General features: G+C 39.9%; 1 protein-coding gene across 3 annotated transcripts in view; it reads left to right on the forward strand.

Moving 5' to 3' along the window:
• sh3rf1.S (SH3 domain containing ring finger 1 S homeolog) overlaps positions 1-24,102 on the forward strand; it is a 101,678-nt gene that overhangs the window by 58,574 nt on the left and 19,002 nt on the right. For all 3 annotated transcript variants that reach the window (XM_018235930.2, NM_001091345.1, XM_041574820.1), the window contains 3 exon segments: positions 4,944-5,219; positions 17,105-17,200; positions 19,830-20,126. In XM_018235930.2, the coding sequence (XP_018091419.1) occupies positions 4,944-5,219; positions 17,105-17,200; positions 19,830-20,126 (669 nt within the window).

The raw sequence follows: 24,102 nt of genomic DNA on the forward strand, positions 1-24,102 counted from the left end.
CTTGTGGGTAGACTGCTGGGAGTTTTTTTCCCCTTACTTTAGTGCTTTCCTTTCATGTGAAGCCAAGTAAAAGGTTTGAAGTGAAATGTAAACTCAGCAGATCTTCAGGGGCCCGATGAGCAGGCTTTGAGAGCAGATACAGCATGTACGTCTGTTACATTTAGTTTAACATTTTTAGTTTCTGACCTGGCTGCCATTTACATTAACAGTCAAAATATGCATAGCAGGCTTGATCTTAGAAAACAACCAATACCCCCTAAGCTTTTTATTCTAAGTAAAAGAAAAGTAAGACATATTACTCATAAAACAGCGCTAGAGTTTAAACAAATTAACTTCTGGAGGACACTTCCCTTCAGTCTATAAAGGAGTTTTCATGATGTACTCATCATAGCAACTAGTATATGAACTTCTAGTAAATAGAAAAGATTTTGATTGTGTATGAAACCCCTACTTTTTATGCTTGCTTAGTAATTAACTTTTTGTACTTTTTTTTTTTTACCCCTATTTCCCTAGTCTAGACATTATATTCTGATTTTAAAATTAACCAATCCCTATATAGAAATAATAGACATTTATATATTACAGCCCAAAGATGACTTTAGATGCTAGTTTGGCCACTTGAGACTGGGGATGCACCGAATCCACTATTTTTGATTCGGCCGAACCCCCAAATCCTTTACAAAAGATTTGGCCGAATACTAAACCGAATCCTAATTTGCATATGCAAATTAGGGGTGGGAAGGGGAAAACATTTTTACATCCTTGTTTTGTGACAAAAAGTCACGTGATTACCCTCTCTGCCCCTAATTTGCATATGTAAATTCCGTTTGGCCAGGCAGAAGGATTCAGCCGAATCCCGAACTGAATCGTGGATCCCTACTTGAGACTGATTTGGCAGAAAATCCAGTTGGGTAAGGACTAGGTTATAAAATCAGTCCGTTTCAAACCCACCTCCTGGACCAAAGAGGCCATTATTTAACAACCAAGCAGATCTTTCCATGTATCCCCCTACTTCAGGGTGTTTTTGGTGTTACATTTAAGATCAAGCTACACCAATTCTATGCCATTTTTATTTCTTGTTGCCACCTGGGCCCAAGTGAGAATGTTGCCCTGTCTGCTTAGATTTTGTGATTATAACCGTTCAATTGTGCTTGGAATGTCACATATTATTAAATATTATTTATAAAAGACTAGGTGATGTTCACCCATGGCTAGGTTTGCGATACCAGCAGATATTTACATGTATGGTCAATTTAAGATTGGTCTGCTGGTTGAAAAAATAACAATTCGATTATAAAGGAGTTGGGGGGAAATGTTCAGCAAACATTATTCTGCATGGAAGGTATGAAATAGCACTGTGTTTTTACTCTATTTTTCAGTTGGCAAAAAGCAGCATGTGGCTGACCTCTTTGTTAACATCAAAACCACAGACAGTGACTTCTAAATAGAATGATATGTGGGGATGTCAAATCACTATTTACAGCTGCTATGGACTATACTAGTGTGTGTGTTTTTTTAAAATTACCCTTAAATCGGTGTCTGATTCCCCCCATACATTCCTATGTGAAAGTTCAGCAGATAAGACCACCAGGGAAAAAGGTGATCCCCAGGGAATGTGTCCAGCCATCAGATAGCAGAACCCTATTTTTTTTTCTTTTTTTAAAGAATCTGTTTTGTCCTGCAGATCTCTTGAAAGACTCTTTCAAAGCTGTTCCCTTTTAGAGAAGGCAAATATGCATCTCAATGCTTCTATTCAGCACAGATTTCTCTTTTTACACAGAAAGCACAAAATCGAAACAAGAATATAAAAAGAGGAGAAAAGAAGCAAAATACCAGCCTGTTAATAGCCAAATCACTTTGGCTTCCCATGTCTTTCTTTATTAGACATGTCCCAGTGAACTGCGAGCAGGCGGTGAACTTGTTCTTCAGCAAAGCAGGTCTCGGTGACACGGAAATAGCGATTGTTTTCCTTCCTTTCACAGCGCAAGTGCATTCATTTGTACACTTAGCAATACACAGGCACATGGGAAGAATAATTCAGCAGCTGTGCTTTTTGGTATTCATTCCTTATATATCAGTTTATTGCATTCTTTGCCATTCTAAGTGATGATTTTTTTCCCCATGACTTAGGAAGTAAATACCAGAGGCTGCTTAGGGCGTTAAAGTGTTGAAGTGATCAGTATGTACAGTACTAAACAATAATGTTAGGAGGATAACACTTGAAATTAGAAGGATACAAGAACAAAATGAAATGAGACAAAATGCTTAGAACATTTCTAAATTAAAGATAAGTTTGTGAGTCTTACAGGTCCCAGCATTCTCCGGTTGCTACAGTATATGCCTAACTTGCCTAACTTAAAATAAAGATCAAAGGAAATCCTCCTAGTCCTCCACTTTCTTAATGGTAGAAAAATAATGGCATTTTTCTTAAAGGAAAACTATACCCCCCAAAATGAATACTTAATTAACAGATTTTTATATCAAATTAAGTGACTTATTAAAGAATCTTATCAACTGGAATATATATTTAATATATATTTAATACTGCCCTTTTACACCTCTTGCCTTGAACCACCATTTCGTTATGGTCTCTCTGTGCTGCCTCAGAGATCACCTGACCAGAAATACTACATCTCTAACTGTAAAGGGAAGAAGTGTGGACGCAAAAGACAAAACTCTGTCTGTTAATTGGCTCACGTGACCTAACATGTATGGTTTGTGTGCACCGTGGATCATACGATCCCAGGGGGCGGCCCTTATTTTTTAAAATGGTGGTTTTCTATTTAGGATTACCAAATGGCACATACTACTAAAAAAGTATATTATTATGAAAATGGTTCATTTATATGAAGCAGGATTTTATAATGAGCTAATCCTGACTGTACCACATGTGGAAATCACATCTAATATGTGCTAGAAAATAAATGAATCCTGGGAGTTATGATTATCAGTTTTTTTTAAAGTTATTCTTCCAAAAGGTGTCTGTTTTTTTATTCAGGTTCCCTGGTCAAAGGGTTAAGGGTCTTTTTATGCTCAAATGTGACTTTGAGACAAAAAGCAATAACAGCACAGATGGTATAAGCAGTGCATGGGCCTAGCTTTCCTCGTGTATCTGTGTGGCAGATGGAGAGCCTAGATGTAGCGCAATGTATCTCTTTCCATTTATTCAGCCATAATCTCTGCATAAAATACTGCACTGTGGCTTTTCTTCACAAGAGAATTTTCTATGAGCCCATGCATGGTGGCACAGTGGTCAGTATTGCTGCTTACTTGTGCTGGGGCCCCAGGTTTCATTCCAACCAGGGCTCTGTTATATGAGTTTATATGTTCTTTCCCTTGTTTTTATGGCTTTCCTCCAGGTACTTTGGTTTCCTTCCACACTCCAAAATCATACAGGCAAGATAACGGACGCCTGATAAAAAGTGACTCTAGTGTGTGGGATTGGGACTTCATATTGTAAAATGCGCTGGGGCAGGGACTGATTTGAATGTGTATAATCTCTTAAAGCCTTGCCAAACATGTCAGCATTATATAAATAAAGAATCATTTTAATCAGGCACTGTACAATAACTGCTCTGTCATTATACAGTGAAATTGACCCTGAAATATAATAGTATCTGGCATGGTACAACCTCTGCTCTGTCATTAAAAGAGAAAGCAAAGCAGTCATGTACTGGAGGGCTTGCATGATCGCTGGTGAGAGCTCAGGAAGCCGGTATTACACTCCTGCACACAGTGCAGCTACTTGATAAAAAGGATGAATTATAAATGCATAGAAACAGATAGAGGATATGCTTAGGGCAAAGTTAAATACTCTTTTATGAATACATTTATTGTACTTTCACAAATCTGTTAAAGGCATTATGCACACTGGCTCAGATTATAATCTGTGTATAGAGTGAGTGCCTGGCAGAGTGCAAAACTAAATTCTTTGTTGTGGCCAGGCCCGGACTGGCAATCTGTGGGTTCTGGCAAATGCCAGAGGGGCTGCTGTATGGTTCCATAGAAAGTTAACATATAGTGGGCTGGAAGGGGGGTTGTTTGGGCTGGTAGGGGGTCTGTTTGGGCCTATGTGGACTTGTAATGGCAGGGCCTAATTTGACTCCCAGTCCAGGCCTTGTTGTGGCTTTATAATCCTAACTCTTAAATCAAAACTCAGCAGTACAACACAAGCTATGAAGAGGTGGTATCTATGGCAGGAGTGAGGATAATAGTTTCTGGGAAGGGAGTGTGGCTGTGGGATAGCAGGTATAGTAGAGAGAGATGGTGCCTATAGTAGCAGTGGGATAATAGTCTATGGCTCCCCAACCCCTTGGATGTTGCACTCAGTGGCCTCGAAGCAGGTGCTTGTTTTTCAATTCCAGGCTTGGAGGCACGTTTTGGTTGTATAAAAAACAGGTGTACTGTCAAACAGAGCCTCGTGTAGGCTGCCAGCCCATATAGGGGCTACCAATAGTCAATCACAGACCTTATTTGCACCATCCATGATCATTTTTCATGTTTGTGTTGCTCCCCAACTCTTTTTACATCTGAATGTTGCTCACGGGTGATAAAGGTTGGGGACCCCTGGTCTATGGGAAGGGACTGTGACTGTGGGATAGCAGGTATAGTAGGGAGAGATGGTGCCTGAGAATTCAGAACCACTGAAGGCGGACTGCTTTTTATAGTAGAAATGGGACATCACAGACTATGATGAAGTAAAGTGTTACAGTTCCAAAAAAGTGGGGCAGTATAGGTAACCTACCATTGACAGATTTGTCAGAGTATCTTCATATGGTTTCATTTAAAATGAATGGCATTTTAATGTTTCCTACTATAATAAGATCCTTTTAATGTACTCAAATGGATGCAGGTCCCTAAAGACAACACTTTCTTATTTCTATCACGATAATCTCTCCTTTGCTAGTTATTTCACAAAAGCCATGCCTCTCCTTGTTTTATAGGGTGTTCCTCAGTTACCATGTGCCAAAGCTTTGTACAACTACGAGGGGAAAGAGCCTGGAGATCTCAAATTTAACAAGGGAGACATCATCGTGCTTCGCCGTCAAGTTGATGAGAATTGGTACCACGGGGAGATTAATGGCATCCACGGCTTCTTCCCAACAAACTTTGTGCAGATCATAAAGCCTTTACCTCAGCCGCCACCTCAATGCAAAGCACTTTATGACTTTGAAGTGAAAGACAAGGAAGCAGACAAGGATTGCCTACCCTTCTTAAAGGTAAGAACCAAGGAGCAGCTCTGGCCTAGGGATTAGGGATGCTTTCAATAGCAGAAGTCAAGCCGATTTCCATACAATATACATCAAGCAGTTTGTGTCAGGGCATGACAAGGACTGTGTGACAATATATAACATTGAGTGGAGCCAGCATGTATCAGAGCAGACATAAATCTAAGCAAATGGCAGCCCTAATTGTCACATTAGCCACAGTGCAGCTTTCTCCATCTCTGCTCACTATTGTGCCTTTCCCCGTTACTAGTAAATAGCTTTATATTACTATAAACTTGAAATCAACCCCATCTCCGTAGGTTTCTGCCTTTTGGTTGTTGTGATGTTTGTCCCTGGTATCATATCTGTGTTTTTTTGTTTGCCCTGACATCCAGTGGTTGGTCAGATTTTACTTACACAAATGGAACTTCTTGTGCCAGCCAACAGTTAATAACCGTGTTTATTAGGAAATACAAAACAAGTACAAAGCATTTTTAAAGTTGAAGTAAGACCTAAAAAGGCAAACAATGCTGTATTTTATATACGGAGCTTACTGCATCAGCCTAGAGGTTCAACAGCCCTATAACAGTAGTCTGCAAATAAAGTTATCCACAGGAGCTTCCCATCTTCTGATCTCGTTAGGGCATCTTTTGTCTGCCAGTGGCTCTGCACATGCTCAGCTGTTGCAAATCTGTAAGAGATCTTCAGAATGTTAGCTGAAAATGAGCTTATAATTTTCATACTAACCACAAACTACTAATCAGCTTTGTGTGGTGAATTTTATACTGTAGTTATATACAGAATATTGTGAGTTGCCCCTAAGCTCATGTAACTGACAGCAGCCCGGAGCAGATGCAACTTGGGGTATTTTTGGAGGCAACAAAAGGGCAAAAACACATCAGTTAATAGTGTTGAAATCCGTTTCTCAAAAGAGCAAACTGATTTTTTTATATTTAATTTTGAAATCTAGACATATTGTCTGTTTCCCAGCTGCCCCAGTCATGTGCTCTGATAACCTTCAGTCACTCTTTACTGCTGTACTGCAAGCTGGAGTGATATCACCTCCCCCAGCAGCCTAACAACAGAACAATGGGGAAGGTAACCAGATAGCAGCTCCCTAACACAAGATAACACCTCCCTGGTAGGTATAAGAACAGCACTCAATAGTAAAATCCAGGTCCCACTTCAACACATTCAGTTACATTGAGTAGGAGAAACAACAGCCTGCGAGAAGCAGTTCCATCCTAAAGTGCTGGCTCTTTCTGAAATCACTTGACCAGGCAAAATGATCTAAGATGGCGCCTACATACCAATATTACAACTAAAAGATTGTACTCTTCAATGAGCAGGGCCACCTTTCCTTTCTGCATTGATCAGCATTTGTATTTATTTTGTCTGTTTGATGTGTACCCCATTTTGTTGTACAGCGCTGCAGAAGATGTTGGCCTCCTGATTGCCATGAACAGCAGAGCTTCTGATTAATGTCAGAAGACATGGCCTGTGGCTAGTAATGAGCAATAGATAATTTACCACGTCATAAATAATTGGCTGTTAATACACCATTAGGCAGATAGTGATAAATAATTTGGCACTTAACATATCCCCCTTAGACAAATACAAAGGACAAATGAAAAATGAAGTTGTTAGTTGTAAATGATAGGGTGCCTTGAAAAATATTTGCTTTTACTGATGACAACACCTAATTGCTTTTAAAGCAGGTGACACTTTTAAAATTGGAAATGGAGTGCATGTTCCATTTGGGATTACTGCAGTAGCTCTTCTCTTATACTGTAATTGCCCTGGAGGTGAATCATGGTGACTTAATGTGAAGTTATTCTGAAATCATTAAAATTGTGTCTGTCTCAATAGACCCTTCCAAACATATTTAATTTTGGAATTTTGGGATTTTTTTCCTGAAGTGCATGAGGTTTCCATGAGAACACAATGTTAAACACTCTTTAGCTTTAGGCCATGATTTCAGAGAGCCCTTCTACCTAATCTGACACATTCATAAGGTGAGCACGGCATAGACCCAGTTGTGAGTCATGGACTGACTATGCTAATGCTCAATACTAGCCAAGCTGGGATATATAGAGCCCTGCTAAGGTGTGTATGGCTGTACACGCACACAGTGGCCCAGAGAACATATATATATATATATATATATATATATATATATATATATATATATATATATATATATATATATATATATATATATATATATATATTTGTAATGTTCATCCAGTTCTAAGTGCCAAAGCAAACAGGGCTCAGTAGGCCTGTGGCGAAGGAAATCTAATCCATCTTGGAAAATATGCATCAGTAAATCCATGAAGGAGTTAGCTGTACTGCCTGTGCCATGCGCTCTGCGCTTTTTCCAGTTTTCCTACTATTTATGTGACAATGCAAGTACTGAGACCGACAGAAAAAAGATTGATTCTTCTCTTTGATTATTTGACATGTAAAAGAAAAATCATTTCTCCACTTGGGGGTGGGGGGCAAAACCTATATATTAGTTTGTATTTGAAGTTCAGATAAGGTACAGAAATGCAAATATATATCATACACAAGCAACTGTTAAAGGAGAAGGAAATATACCAAAGCCGTTTATTGCCAATAGATTAGCCACAATAGTGCAAGCTATAACACTATATTTATTCTGTAGAATGCTTTACCATACCTGAATAAACAGCTCTAGATGCTCTCTCTGTTTGTTTATGGTAGCAGCTGCCATATTAGCTTGGTGTGACATCACTTCCTGCCAGTCTCTCCCTGCTCACTCATAGTTCTGGGCTCAGATTACAGCAGAGAGGAGAGGAAGGAGGGGGGGGGATGTAAGGGGGAGAGAGAGAGGAGCAAACTGAGCATGCTCCAGCCCTAGCCCTGGAGGTTTAAGCTGAAGGCAGGAAGTCTGATACAGAAGCCTATGTATTCACAATAGAAGGAAAGAAATTCTGTGTTTCCTATGACAGAGAACTCAGAGCAGCATTACTTTGAGGGGTTACTAGTATATTTATATAGACCTTTCTGATAAAGCTTACTTAATTTTAGGCTTTTCTTTCTCCTTCAACATTTTAACATTACTGCACCTTTAACCCCTTTTCAAAATTGTGCTGGTTGATTATTGCTGTACAGATAACGTAATACCAAGAGCAGCTTGCTATGAGGCTCATATCTCACTATGGGTGGCAAACTCTTTCACAGGGAACTTCTCATACCAAGTAAAATATGAGGAGCCATCAGGAGGTTATGGGACTGTGTGTGCTATCTCATGAGTGAGTATCACTACTACCAGCCCTAACATTCAAAGACATATCAAACTAATAGTAATAATTATGCTCTATAATGTTTAATTTACAATTTCAGCTGCGTGAAATCATTTTATTGCATACCGTACATATTCAGAAAGATATTCTTTTCCTGCTGCTGGAAAATAAATATCCAGTTTTATCTGAAGCACATGAGAACCCTGTAGAATATACCCAACGTTAAATCTGAATGCTAGCTGAGGCCTGGTAACAATTGGCACATACATAATGGAAAACAATACAGTTTTGCAATGCTATGCCTTCCCCTTTCATTTGAACCCCAGCCATAATAACAAACAGGCTGATAAAGAAAAGCTGTTGAGTTATCATGATGTTGCTGTAGAATGAAGGGGCACCCCACTTTGATTTAAACACTACAGGCCCTGGGTGACTTCCTGTTCCTCATCTGTTTATTCATTGTTTAGCCTCACTTGTTGTTTACATGAATTGATGGGTTTCTCTAGTTCTCCGAATGCTGCTGCTTTTGTACTGGCAGTAATTCTAGACGCTGAGAAATGATGTATTTAAAAATAGAGGCCACCAGATAAACCCCCCCCCCCATTGATGTGGCTGTCTGTCTGGTCTGATACCATATCCTTAGGCCCTAACCAGTCTTCTACTTTATCACAAAATCATCATACCCTCATTAAAATGCAAATATGTTACAAAATATTTGTGCAGCCAGCAATATTAGTATATGTGCCACCTGAATAAGGAATTCCCTTGCTGTAGTTCTACCACATCAATTATTTTTTCAGGATCCCCAGTTCCTGTTCCTGTGTAAATATTTATACATTTAGCCCAATTATCATCCCTCACCATTTCCTTACAGCCTTAGGACAAGTTATGTGAAAAGTAAAGAACATTAAGCCTGTTTGTGGTTTTTATTCACATCTCCTGCATCCCTTAGGGCAACCATTTGAGTCCTGCTGCAAAATGTGGTCACTGTATCATTGCTGTCCCCAGAGGAGTGGGAGGAGGTCCTCTAGTCATAGCTCACCTCAATTGCCTGCACTGTCTGCTGATCACTGGAAGTAGAGAAATCAGCAACTGCCATTTTACCTTCTACCTAAAACTAAAACTTGCTCTTCTGGCGAGGTCATAAAACGAGCAGATCTTTTATCGATATTCCTACCTTGACAAACACACAGTCGGGGGAAGTACCATATCAACCAGCACCTCACCTCGCAGGGATTTTTTTTAAATGGCCCCATCGATACTTGGCCAATTTATGGCCAGATAACAGTTGGGACCTTCCAATCGACCAATTAGTGGCAGCTTTTATCGGCCCACTGTAATTTCAATATCAATAACAGATTAGGCAAGTTGTTTATAACTGTTTTACCACAGTATAGTTGGTAATCTAGTTTTAATATCAGTGACACACCAGGCATTGTTTACTGAGAATCATTGTATATGTATTTGGAAACTCAAACCAATATGGGAAAAATATAGATATCCATGCATATAATTTTTAAAATATACATGGTGTAAAAATATGCACATGCACTGCAAGTCATCAAGACAAACTTTGCTGATGTGCTTAGTCACTTTGCTAGCTACCAACTGTAACCACACAGACAGAAAATCACCCCGTATGTGCACCCTAAAAAACAGGCTTGCCTGACAAGGTTTGATTGTCTATCTAGTTTAAAGGAGAAGGAAAGGTGCTTTTTACTTGGGGGTGCCAAAAGTTAGGCACCAAGTGATTGTATATACTTACCTCACAGCACATGCCGGTGCTCCTATCAGTAGAAAACTGCACCGACCCGGGTTCTTCCAGTGAGCACCACGGAGCGATTGGCTTCCGGCTTCTTCTTTCTTCCCATGGGTGTGCATGTGCAGTTGAGCGCAACCAAACTTTAACGAAGAAGTTGCCTATTCTACTGCGCATGCGTCTGCCCCGGGAAACTTAAAGAAAGAAGAACCCCCGGACTGGTGCAGTTTTCTGCTGATAGGAGCCCCATCCCAGGGTGTGAGGTAAGTATATATATATATATAATCACTTGGGGGTTGCCTAACTTTTGGCTCCCCCAATTAAATATGCCTTTCCTTCTCCTTTAAATGGCTGTAGTATAGGAAGGCACTAGGACATTCCGGTCAGGAATCTGGTACCTTGAACCCTGTGTCGTGGCCCCTTAAGTCCCCTGTGTGCTGCCCAACTATGAATCATTTTCTGGGGTTCATGGGGGGGTTGTTGCTGAGTTTCTTGCACATAGCCTTACACACTTTGAATAAGCACAGCACAACGCTTTGTGACATTTCATCTTTAATGAAATAAACGAGCAGCAGAACAGCCATGTGTAAAATGCCCCTGTGTTCACTCACAAATCATTTTAATGATTTACATTACAATATATCTAATTAGCAATGATTGCTGACTAATGATCAATGTGACAGCATTAGGCTTTGTCTACATAATTATAGTGTTAGAACATCTGACTTCCCACTTATTTATGTGAAACAATTCCATGGGCTTCCGCAGTACTGCATTTAATTGGCAGATAATGGGATCAGGATGCACAAGGAAGGGATTCTCCTTTGCCTCTGGCTACTCCAGTGTCTGAAGTTTTTTAATGTGACATACAAAGGCTCCAGTAGCGCTCACTTTGTGCCACAGATTCCTAGGGGCATTATCTGCCCAGGGCATCTCACTAGTGGTAACTACTATATGCCTGCAACCTTTAGGATTGGCCGATGCACCCGAAACACAGGGTGGGCAGCATTCTGCCAGTTTAGGTTTACAAGGAATATATATGGAAAAAGTCTAAAATAAATTTACAATTTAAACAGCAATATTTTTAGTGGTCGAGGGCTGTAAGTAATTTCTTAAAAGCAAACAGAAACATTCACCCTCTTCACTAAATATTATTATTTTAACATTAGGGCTGATAGAACATGATTTGTTTCTGATGATTACTGAAATGTTACAATTAACACTTGACATGTGCAGTTGGCTATGCTGCCTTTAAATGTGTGAAACTGGGGTATAATTAAGGGCTTCTGCACGCCCATGCTTTTGGTCTGATTGTAGTCAGACAGCTGGTATGAAATGTAATTGGCTCTGACTGGCTAATTATTCTGTAAGAACTGGAACTCCTTGCTAACCACAATAAAACTCACTCACTTTATAGTCATTACTATAGGATTTTTAGAATTGTATTTATCAATGGCGTTCACCATTTGATAAATATAATTTTAAAAATCCCATAGGAATGAATAGAAAGTGATTGAGTTTTATTGTTGTGAGTTCTAATCTCACATTTTGATATACACTCGGGGAGATTTGTTGCCCAGCGACAAATCTCCTCTTCTTCAGAGCGACTAATCTCCCCAAACTGCCTCCCGCTGGCTAGAATGTAAATCGCCAGCGGGATGACAATCGGTGCGATTCGTTTTCCGAAGTCGCCCAAAGTTGCCTCACGAGGAAACTTAGGACGACTTTGGTAAAGCACTCCGAGTGGCATCCCGTCGGTGATATTGATTCCAGCCGGCGGGAGGCAGTTCGGAAAGATTAGTCACCCTGAAGAAGAGCCAATTTATCGTCGAGCAACTAATCTCCTCGAATCTGAACGTGTGTCTCTGCCCTAAGTGTGTAAGGCATAAAATGAAGGCTTCAAAAATGTATATGCAGATCAGCGCCTACGGCAACAGAGAAAGAAACAGGAAAAAAATAGTGCAATATGTTTCAATATCACACCAACACCCAGGGGCACATTTACTAAGCTCGATTGAAGGATTCAAAGTAAAAAAACTTCGAATTTTGAATATTTTTTTTGGGTACTTCGACCATCGAATAGGCTACTTCAACCTTCGACTACGACTTCAAATCGAACGATTCGAACTAAAAATTATTCGTCCATTCGATAGTCGAAGTACTGTCTCTTTAAAAAAAACTTTGACTGCCTACTTCGCCACTTAAAACCCTACCGAGCACCAATGTTAGCCTATGGGGACCTTCCCCATAAGCTTTCTAAGCAATTTCTGATCGAAGGAAAATCGTTCGATCGATGGATTAAAATCCTTCTAATCGTTCGATTCGAAGGATTTAATCGTTCGATCGAATGATTTTTCCTTCGATCTAAGTAAATGCGGTAAATCCTTCGACTTCGATATTCGATATTTGAAGGATTTTACTTTGATGGTCGAATATCGAGGGTTAATTAACCCTCGATATTCGACCCTTAGTAAATGTGTCCCCCATTGTCCAGGTTTTTTTTAGGTGTATTTCCCCTTTAAAATCCCACCTGCTAAACACTACGAGCCATGTATTATACCTACAGTTTGTAAGTAGGCAATCCAGCCAAAAAGTGGTGGAAAAATTGGAAAAACTTTGCATGTCACCAATAAGAGTGGAAATTTAAAGGGGAAATACCTCAAAAAAAACCTGGACACTGGGTGTTGGTGTGATATTAAAACATATTGCACTATTTTTTTCTGTTTCTTTCTCTGTTGCCGTAGGCGCTGATCTGCATATACATTTGTGGATCCTTTTTTTGCAGCTGAGAGAGTGTGGGAAGATTGGCAAGAGAAAGGGATTTTAAAGGACTATTTTCATTTTTCTTACATATTTACTGATAAATAAAATGAAGGCTGCATTCAAACGGGCACCAGTAAGCTGTTCAGTCCCACTCAGCTCTTCTTCCAAAATGTAAAGCCAGACAGCACAATGTGTATCTTTTTGTCCATACTCAACTGACCATTCAGCTTTACACGACTTCATCCCTTACCTACAGTTAATTGTATAGGTTTTCTCAATGTGCTTTTACCTGCCATCAACACTGGCACGACCTCTTCAATGTCCTTGTATCTACATTCATTCATTTCCTTTGATGGGCATATATGGGCACAATTGTTTCAGAGTAGAGTACATCACAGGTGAGGGTCTTACCTTTATATAAATACAGGTATGGGACCTGTTATGCAGAATGCTCGGGACCTGGAGCTATCTGGATAACGGATCTTTCTGTAATTTGGATCTTCATACCATAAGTCTGAATAAAATCATGTAAACATTAAATAAACCCAATAGGCTGTTTTTTGCCCCCAATAAGGATTAATTATATCTTAATTGAGATTAAGTACAAGGTACTGTTTTATTATTACAGAGAAAAATCAATGTAAAACATTTGGATTATTTGGATAAAATGCAGTCTATAGGAGACGGCCTTTCCGTAATTCTGAGATTTCTGGATAACGGGTTTCTGGATAACAGATCCCATACCTGTGTATACATTATTTATTTCTCCATGAGCTTTCTCCTTTAAGGTGTTGCTATAAACTCATATTCCTCTGCTGAATTGTGCTTAGTACAGGGAATATCTATGTCAGAAATTGGGTTTATACCCTGTGTGACTAATCGCACCTTCTTAAAAATGTCCTGTCTTGAGCCTAGGGTGCTAGGCCATGCCCTTTCTGATTTGTTTTAATTAAAACAGAATCTGTGGCAGGGTAATGAGTGAGCCCGAGCAAAAGCTGCAGCATAGGCAAGGCTAAAACTGCAGGCTGAGCTGATAAAATCTTTCTAGAAACCAATGAGGTAAAGAATAGCAAATGACATTATATACACCAGGGGTCCCTAACCTTTTTTTATCCGTGAGCCACATTCAAAAATAAAAAGAGTTGGGGAGCAACACAGGCATGCAAAAACTTCTGGGGTGACAAATACGGGCTGTAATTGGCTATTTTGTGGCCCCTATGTGGACTGGCAGACTACAGTAGGCTCTGTTTGGCAGTACACCTGTTTTTTTATGAAACCAAAACTTGCCTCCAAGCCTGGAATTCAAAAATAAGCAGCTGCTTTGAGGCCACTGGGAGCAACATCCAAGGGGTTGGTGAGCAACATATTGCTTGCAAGCTACTGGCTGGGATCACTGATATACACCAATATAAAATAGTAGGGATGCACCATATCCAGGATTCGGCCGAATCCTTATTTGCATATGCAAATTAGGGTTGGGGAGGAAGTAAAAAATATTTCCCCCTTCCCACCTCTAATGTGCATATGCAAATTCAGATTCGGTTTGGTATTCGGCTGAACCTTTCTCATTTTCCCCGAGTTCCCCAGGGTGTCCTTGTCTGACAGTGCTGTTTACATACTTAGCAAACTCCCATAATTAAAGAAGAATTCAGTATACAGTAATTTGTGTTGTACTGTATCTACTCGCTTGCAATCATTTGCATTCCATTAGTATATAAAAAAAACTATCCCAGCAATACCCTGATGTTACTAAACAATATTGTGATGCCACTGATTTGTTTGCCTGGAGTGGCGGAATGCTTGCTGCTGTTTGTGTGCTTTCCAGTGTTCAGTAATTACAGTGATACTCGCACAGCGCCTGAGGGTACATCATTTGCACAGATTTTTTTTACTGGATTGCTTTCCAAGCAGTCTTTATATATGGAAAGAGAAGTTGTATGTTAGGGCATTTGGCCCATACTCCTAATTATGTTTAGTTTCCATCAAGATGTCTTATACCCTTTGCCAATCACTGCCCATAAATAAAGTTCCCTAGGGTGCAAGATCATTTCTTTATGTGTGGGTTACCGCCTTATCCTACAAAAGGCACTTGCTTCACAGCTGCAAAAGTCAATAGGTTAAGCTGCCGTGGATTATTAATGGGTACTGCAGGGTGTGCATTTTATAGGCTGTTGGTCATATCAACTTGCTGCTCTTGATAGGGAGCCTTGTTTATATTGACTGAACCCGCCCTAAATTTTAAGGTGATTTCCTACTGAGCACCCAGGAAACCTTAAAGGGATACTGTCATGGGAAAATTTTTTTTTCCCAAAACGCATCAGTTAATAGTGCTGCTCCAGCAGAATTCTGCACTGAAATACATTTCTCAAAAGAGAAAACAGATTTTTTTATATTCAGTTTTGAAATCTGACATGGGGCTAGACATTTTGTCAATTTCCCAGCTGCCCCTGGTCATGTGACTTGTGCCTGCACTTTAGGAGAGAAATGCTTTCTGTCAGGCTGCTGTTTTTCCTTCTCAATGTAACTGAATGTGTCTCAGTGGGACATGGGTTTTTACTATTGAGTGTTGTTCTTAGATCTACCAGGCAGCTGTTATCTTGTGTTAGGGAGCTGTTATCTGGTTACCTTCCTATTGTTCTTTTGTTTGGCTGCTGGGGGGGAAAAGGGAGGGGGGTGATATCACTCCAACTTGCAGTACAGCAGTAAAGAGTGATTGAAGTTTATCAGAGCACAAGTCACATGACTTGGGGCATCTGAAAAATTGAGAATATGTCTAGCCCCATGTCAGATTTCAAAATTGAATATAAAAAAATCTGTTTGCCCTTTTGAGAAATGGATTTCAGTGCAGAATTGTGCTGGAGCAGCACTATTAACTGATTCATTTTGAATTTTTTTTCCCGTGACAGTATCCCTTTAAAGTGCTAGCCTTAAAGGAATTGTTCAGTGTAAAAATAAAAACTGGGTAAATAGATAAGAGTCTACTGTGCAAAATAAAAAATGTTTCTAATATAGTTAGTTAGCCTGAAAATGTCATCTATAAAGGCTGGAGTGACTGGATGTGTAACATAATACCCAGAATACAACTACCTGCTTTGCAGCTCTCTTGGTTTCCACTGATGGTTACCAGGCAGTAACCAATCAGTGACTTGATTGGGGGCCACATGGGACATAACTGTTGCTTTTGAATCTGAGCTGCATGCTGAGGATCAATTGCAAACTCACTAAACTTTTATGTCCCATGTGAGCCCCCTTAGTCGCTGACTAACTCAGAGTTAGAGAGCTGAAAAGCAGGAAGTTGTGTCCTGTTCTTTTATATTAGACATCTGTTCACTCCAGCTTTTATACATTACATTTTTGGCTACCTAATTATATTAGAAACATTTTTTATTATCTATTTACCTAGTTTTTATTTTTACGCTGAACTGTTCCTTAAAGTCACCTGCTCTTGACTATTAAAGGTACCAACCCACATTGTGGACTGATTGTTTTGTCAAACAACATTATATTGATGAGATGATGTACAAGAGCCTAGCCACTGAGAGCATGGTATGACATATTAAAATCACGGAAGTGTATATAGGGGACACTTCATACATTATAATACCGTGATATAACTAGCCTTTATTTACCCTTCAGTTCCCCAGTTCCTGCTCTCCTAAAGTGATCTCCACCAGTGATTAGCTTGGCAATATTCCATCATATTAAGAGTACTCCTGCGTGACTATATTTTTTGCTACAATCTGATAATTTATGTATTTGTTTAAAAATATTTCATGCGAGTTAGCAAATCCAATACACATGTTGACTGCAAAAAGAAATGTGTAAGGAGATTATCACCTTCTTTAGTTCTCTGTCCCTGATGGATTATCATATTGGTAAAGTGAGATTCCTTGTGTGCAATGAATTCAAACCTTGCCTACTATTAGCATGCTCTACTGCCACATATGTAATTCTCATTATAGCTCTATGTATTTCAGTCCCATGCATTAGAGTTTCCTGTTACTAGGTATATTACCTTTATAATGTTTGTAATGAGGTTTAAATGATTGGAGCAGGGAGTACATTTAAGTTCAACCAGTTGAAATGATCATTCCTTATCTACGCAGGATGACATTCTCACCGTGATCCGACGAGTAGATGAAAACTGGGCAGAAGGAATGCTGGGGGACAAGATAGGAATATTCCCTATTTCCTATGTGGAGGTAAGTGCTATCGAGTTAATGTACTGAAACAAATATTTAAAATATATTATCTTTTCAGAATGACTACAAACAGCGGATCGGAAGGAATGTATACTACCCTGTAGATGAAAGGTTTCTTTGTACTCCATCAAGCAGGATGTTTAAATGTGGATATCTTTAGTTGCTTGATGCCGGAGTTTAAAGCAGAAGGAAAGGCTAACATTAAGTAAGCTTTATCAGAAAGGTCTATATAAATACACCAGTAACTCCTCTAAGTAATGCTGCTATGAGCCCTCTGTCAAAAGAAGCTCCACATTTATGTCCTTCTATTGTGTACACATGGGCTTCTGTATCAGACTTACTGTTTTAGCATAAACCTCCAGGGCTAGGGCTTGTGCATGCTCAGTTTGCTCCTCTCCCTCCCTCCCTCCCTTCCCCCACCTCCTTCCTCCCTTCCCTGCTGTAAGGGAAGAGACTCAGGTAGGAAGTGATGTCACACCAAACTAATATGGCAGCTGCTACCCTAAACAAACAGAGAGAGACTCTAGAGCGGTTTACTCAGGTATGGTAAATATAGTGTTATAGCTTGGACTATTGTGGCTAATCGATTGGCAACAAACTGATTCGGTAGTTTTGCTTATCCTTTAAAGGAATCTCAATCTCCACTCTAAAATGAATGTGTACTGTAAATTTTCTTAGTTACAGTTTCTTTCATTATGCAAAAAAACAAAACTTTTTTGGTAGAGATTCTTTTTTAAAGTATCCCTTTAATAAACTGTGCTTTGAAGGGCACTTAACATACTGTGCAACCCATACATGCCAAGTATCTGTCACTTTAAAAGGAATCACTATCGTTGCAATAGACCTTTATCTTCTCATATCTACTCCTTGCAATGCTATCCTGTATCATTCACGGACTGGAACTATTTCATAAATATTTGTGCTTTATAAAGAGATATGTAGCAGCTACAAGCATTTATACAGTACATATGTTCAGCTGCAATATGCCTTGGCATGCTCTGCTGACTTCATTGTGAGTCGCTTGGCACAGATCAGTTCATTGTGAACTTAGATGCTCTTGCTCTTTGTTCAATAAAGCCTTGGCACCTTGTGTTTTGTTCCTTCAGGTTAAGCTAATTAAGCAAGGACAGAACCATCTGCTTGCTCTTTGCATCCACATTATAACTGGCCAGCCTGGAGGAAACACCTCCCTGGCACCTTGTTCAGATGGAGCCCAGGGGACAGTGAATCCCTTCCTGAAATAAAACTTTGCCCGGCAATCAGCGGGTGCATTCTTTCAGCTGTAATCATTCCAAGCGATAAACAAATATCTTAATTAAGTGGAAAAACAGGCTGCGGGCAAAACGCGAGGGGGAGGATTTCTTCATTCTTGTTTAATTGTTCTTCCCCACCAGGCGACTTTATTAAAAGAGTAGGGATAGAGCCTCAGGATATTTCAGGCAACCAGCTACCGTCTCCTAGGTGGTGGGAAAATATGTCTTCTGACATGCTGTTAAAATCTTAAACACCATTGACTATGAATTATTTGTCTGTTTACAACTGTACAAATTGCCTTTAAATTTTAAGTATTTGAAAATGCCCTTTGTTTCCAGCTTGTACTGAAACGGCAGTTGGGCTCTACTGGGTTGTTCAACAAGACCAGACCTTGCCTGTTCACTGCTTCATACAACTTGTTCCAGGTGTACTTGCCCATAGCAATCACCAGAAAAGCAGTTACTATCTGCCAAAATATTGCAACGGGATTACACAAGCTAAAACAAACTTAAACTGACTACAAAATATGTTATATAATATAGTATATTAGGTTACATAAAAAATGGGTTTCAGTGAGCTATTACATTGAACTGTAGGTAAAACCCTTGGGATCCACCAACCAGAATGCATCAAGTATGGGAATGTGAAGTGAGTAAAGTGTATTTGTGTTTTTATTTTAGTTTTATTCCTTTTAATTACTTGTTTTTGTGAGTTAAACATTTTTTTACAGGGATTCTGTCATGATTTTGATGGTGTCGTTTTTATTTCTAAATTACACTGTTTACACTGCAAATAATTCACTTTACCTGTAAAATGTCATTCCTAACAAATGTATTTTTTAGTTGTAATATTGGTGTGTAGGCAGCCATCTCAAGTCATTTTGCCTGGTCATGTGCTTTCAGAAAGAGCCAGCACTTACAGATGGAACTGCTTTCAGGCAGGCTGTTGTTTTTCCTACTCAAAGTAACTGAATGTGTCGCATGGGAGACCTGGATTTTATTATTGAGTGCTGTTCTTAGATCTACCAGGGAGTTGTTATATGGTTACCTTCTCATGGTTCTGCTGATGGGCTGGTAGGGGGAAGGGGAGGGGGGGTGATATCACTCCAACTTGCAGTAAACAGTGACTGAAGATTATCAGAGCACAAGTCACATGACTGGGAGCAGCTGGAAAACAGACAATATATCTAGCCCCATGTCAGATTTCAAATATAAATATAAAAAAATCTGTTTGCTCTTTTGAAAAACTGATTACAGTGCAGACGTCTGCTGGAACAGCACTATTAACTGATGTGTTTTGAGAAAAAAAAAATTTCCATCATAGTATCCCTTTAAATTGTTTCTGTACATATACTAACTGTCCTTATTTCTTATAGTTCAATTCAGCAGCTAAGCAGCTGATAGAGTTGGACAAACCATCAGGAGCAGACACTGGGGAAGGCTCTTCTGGCACATCGCATAGTGGCAATTCTCAAAAGCAAGCAGATGCAAAGAAGAACACCAAAAAGCGTCACTCCTTTACCTCCCTCACCATGTCTAACAAGTCATCGCAATCTGTGCAGAACCGTCATTCAATGGAAATCAGCCCCCCTGTACTCATCAGCTCCAGCAACCCCACCGCTGCTGCCAGAATCAGCGAACTCACAGGCCTCTCTTGTAGTGCCCCGTCTCAGGTAAGAATGATATAACTCCGAAAAAGATTCTGCCATTGGATTACAGTTTTTTGGCTGCTTTGTTGTTGCGTCTTTGTGTGAGAGGGAAATGGATGTGTGTGGTGGAGGGAAAGACGTTTGTTAGGGAAGATGTATGAGTAGAGGAAATGTATAGGCATGGCAAAAGGAACTAGTTGTTCCCCCACATCTGCTGACATGTTGTGTTTCACTTCTGATATTGACAATAAATATAGGACAAAAAAATACATTTTGGGGGCTCGGGGTCAGTCAGACTAGAGAGCCAATTGATATTGGTGGCTGGACTAGCAGATGAGCCACTTTAATGTAATTTCTACCTTTAGCAGACCTTTTCAAGTGGCTGTCCAATGATAAAATGCAGCACACAATCGGTTAGTATGACATTATGGCTGGGGGTCCATGTTGTTTGCTAGTCTCATTGACCTGGGGACATATCCGTTTTGTTGAGAAGATGCAGCTGCCTGTGTTCAAGTCAGAGGAGACATTTTAGCTACCCCACTTGGAGCTTTAGTGTGTGTTCATGTGAAAAGTAAAGGAATGAGGAAATGTTGGGGTAGAAATTGTGTACCATTCTAAAGCCATGTGTTGCTCATATATTATGAAGAACATTTATTCAACGAATTGACATATAAAATCTATTGTTTCGCCTGTTTATTTTCAACATGCTGTTTCCATAAAGAGAGGTGAGTGCGCGACACCCCTTCTCATGCTAATAGCCCAATATGCATCTGTGTATGTATCTGTTGGCACACTCATTAAGGACTACCAACTTAGATTTTGGGTGTCCCTTCTTTTGATAGCACTTGTGTTTTTTGATTGAATTGGTACCAATGTGACACAAACATGGCAAGACGTTTCTTTGTGCTCTGAAACCAATGCTCCCCAATACATGCCCATATGGACGTATTTTCATAGGAAATGTAATGTTTAAATACAATTTATGCATTCATTTCTTTAAGTGTGCCAGTGTTTGGTGTGCCTGCCTGTTTCACTGAAGTGTTGGTGCATATCTGCTCCCTAAACTGTAAGGTGCAAGCACAGCTGGACCTCAATATTCACCTTGGTGAGTTTTAAGGTGGCAATAGACCTTAAGGTTTTTCTTCTGATGTTTTTTGCCTTCCAACAGCGGTCGGTTAGTCAAATTAGAAGAGTTTCATTGTTCACAGTGAACTGTATCCATTGTCCAATTGTTTGCAGGGCCAAGCAAACAGCTACCCACAGTTTTCCTGACCAACTAGACGATATAGCTTGAAATAGTCGTTTTTGTTGATGGACAAATCTTACATTTAGAAGATTGTGTCACAATAAGCTTGCTCCTACATTAACAAAAAGATCTTTGAAAAAACGTAACGTCTATAGCCACATTTACTGTTTATTATTCCCAAATGGACCAATCTATATAGGCCTAGAAAGCATATCTGTCATGGAATACAAACTCCCTGTAGCCGCATTGCTGACTGGGGGCAGGTGAATTCCAGTTTTGCAACATGCCTTTTTTTCATTTAATCTGATTAACATCTGTTCTGAACTCTGACTCACAACCGTTGTCTTTATCATCCTCACAAGTAAATCTCTGCATCAGGCAGCAGATAAGGCAAGGCTCCCAAACTGCCTGTTTCTTCTATTTCAATGAGGACACTTGGCTAACCTGCACATGCCAAAGGCACATTTTACACGAAAATGTGTTTTTTTAGATGGGGTCAGTGACCCCCATTTGAAAGCTGGAAAGAGTCAGAACAAGAAGACAATTCAAAACCTATAAAAAATTAAATAATGAAAAGTTGTTAGCCATTCTACAACACTAAAAGTTAAGGTAAATGTGAACTACCCCTTTAAAAACTCTGTAATTCTGTAGCTATTGTTGAATCCAAGATTCATTGTTGTGGCCGTGGTGTATCAGTACTCACTGAGCCTATGGCCTTGAGAAGTCATGAGTCTGACATACACATCTCCCATAATCCCTCTGCTCAAGCACACTCTCTCTTTCACATTTTTTACTTATGAATGCCTTTTCAGCGATGAAAAAGTCAAGTTGATTAAATATCATGTGCATACCTACAAACAAGGATATAAGATTACAGTGGATTACGCAAGCAGTGGGAGATAAGGTATCATACCTGAGGCAGAGGGGAATTGAATGAAGAGGATCTCTAGTTGGGATACTTGCGTCAGACCAAAAGTGTTATTCACTTCCGCCGCTCCCTTCCTCCCTGCTCTCATTTTGTTCTTCCACGTAATCTGCTTCACTTATTATATTCACACCTAAACCTTTGCTTTTGTGTCATATGACACGTGGCTATTAAAACTTAAACTTTCCACAATCGTTTTTTGTTGGTATGTAAGTGTGGTAGCTCCTATCATTTATCCCCCCAGCTAGAGGCCTTCCCTTCTCAGTAAGTCATTCAGCCCACCTATGTGCCACTTGCCACTACTGTACTGTAGAGACATTTGATGCATAATCAACCGCAGATTTGTATTTGATTTCTTTTTCTTGTGCCACTGTACCAACCAATTTGTTATATTATACCTTCCAACTGTCCTTTTTTTCACGGGACAGTCCCGATTTTGACAGCTCAAGCCGGATTGTTACAGAAATGTCCTGGCTTCTCTTTGATCTGCACTGAACAGCCAGAAAAGGATACAAAGTTTCTAAAACTAAATTGGCTTTTGGCAGAGAGCCCAGAATACGTGGCAGGTGCACTTAGATACATTTCTAACAATTTAAGACAAGCAAGAAGTAGGGAACCTCCGAATCCTTCGCAAAAGATTTGACCGAATACCGAACCGAATCCAAATCCTAATTTGCATATTCAAATTAGGGGTAGGAAGGGGAAAACTATGTTACTTCATTGTTTAAAAAAAAAGTCACGCGATTTCCCTCCCTGCCCCTAATTAGGATTCGGCAGAAGGATTCGGCCGATTCTGAATCCTGCTGAAAAACGCCAAATCCTGAACCGAATCTTGGATTCGGTGCATCCCTACAAAGAAGCAATTGTAACAATTTAAGATAAGCAGGTCTCTTGGGGAAACTGTGATTTGCAGTTTAAAGGTGAGATGATGTTTCATTATGAAAATCTGTACTTCAGTTTTTATTGCATGTGGTTTGCCACAGAGGAAGCAATAGTTGCACGTGGTGTGTCTACTAAGCTATGCACCGCTTCTCTCCTGTATGTTTTGTAGGCTGGCAGAGAGAAGTGGCTCCTGTACAATTCTTTTATTAGCTGCACTGATAGACACAGTGTTGGCCTGAGTGCAGTTACACTGAGCGGAGTAGAGATTATCCTGAAAACCAAATTTTTTTTGGGGGGGGGGTGCTCTGTATTGCACTCAGGCCAATCTTCACTCCACTCAGCCAGGTGGTGACTCTGAAGGAAAAGAGAAGTCAGTAAGGAATATATGAAAGAAATATAGAGGTGCAGGGGAATAAAGAGCTTTGTAAATTGTGATTTCCATGTGTGATAACCATGATGATCGACAGATTTTAAACAATGGCCAGCCACTTCTTATGACAGATTATGTCAAAGGCATCTCCATTTCTGTTTAGTTTCATGTAGGGATGCACCGAATCCACTTTTTTGGATTCGGCCAAACCCCCGAATCTGAATCCTAATTTGCATATGCAAATTAGGGGTGAGAAGGGGAAAACATTTTTTTACTTCCTTGTTGCGTTGTGACAGAAAGTCATGCAATTTCCCTCCCGCCCATAATTTGCATAAGCAAATTAGGATTCGGTTTCGGTTCGTCCGTGCAGAAGGATCCTGGCCGAATCCCGAACCGAATCCTGGATTCTGGGCATCGCCAGTTTAATGGGAACTGACTGTCAGCAGCGCTGGGTATTTGGGTCACCAGCTCATCTGTGGGCATTTTCTTCTGGAAATCTGACATTTTACATGACACACAATATGAGTGAACAAAAGAACTTAAAGGAGTAGGAAAGCTACCGAGGCAGTTTATTGCC

This window comes from Xenopus laevis, chromosome 1S, assembly GCF_017654675.1.
Source record: "Xenopus laevis strain J_2021 chromosome 1S, Xenopus_laevis_v10.1, whole genome shotgun sequence".
Taxonomy (NCBI): domain Eukaryota; kingdom Metazoa; phylum Chordata; class Amphibia; order Anura; family Pipidae; genus Xenopus; species Xenopus laevis.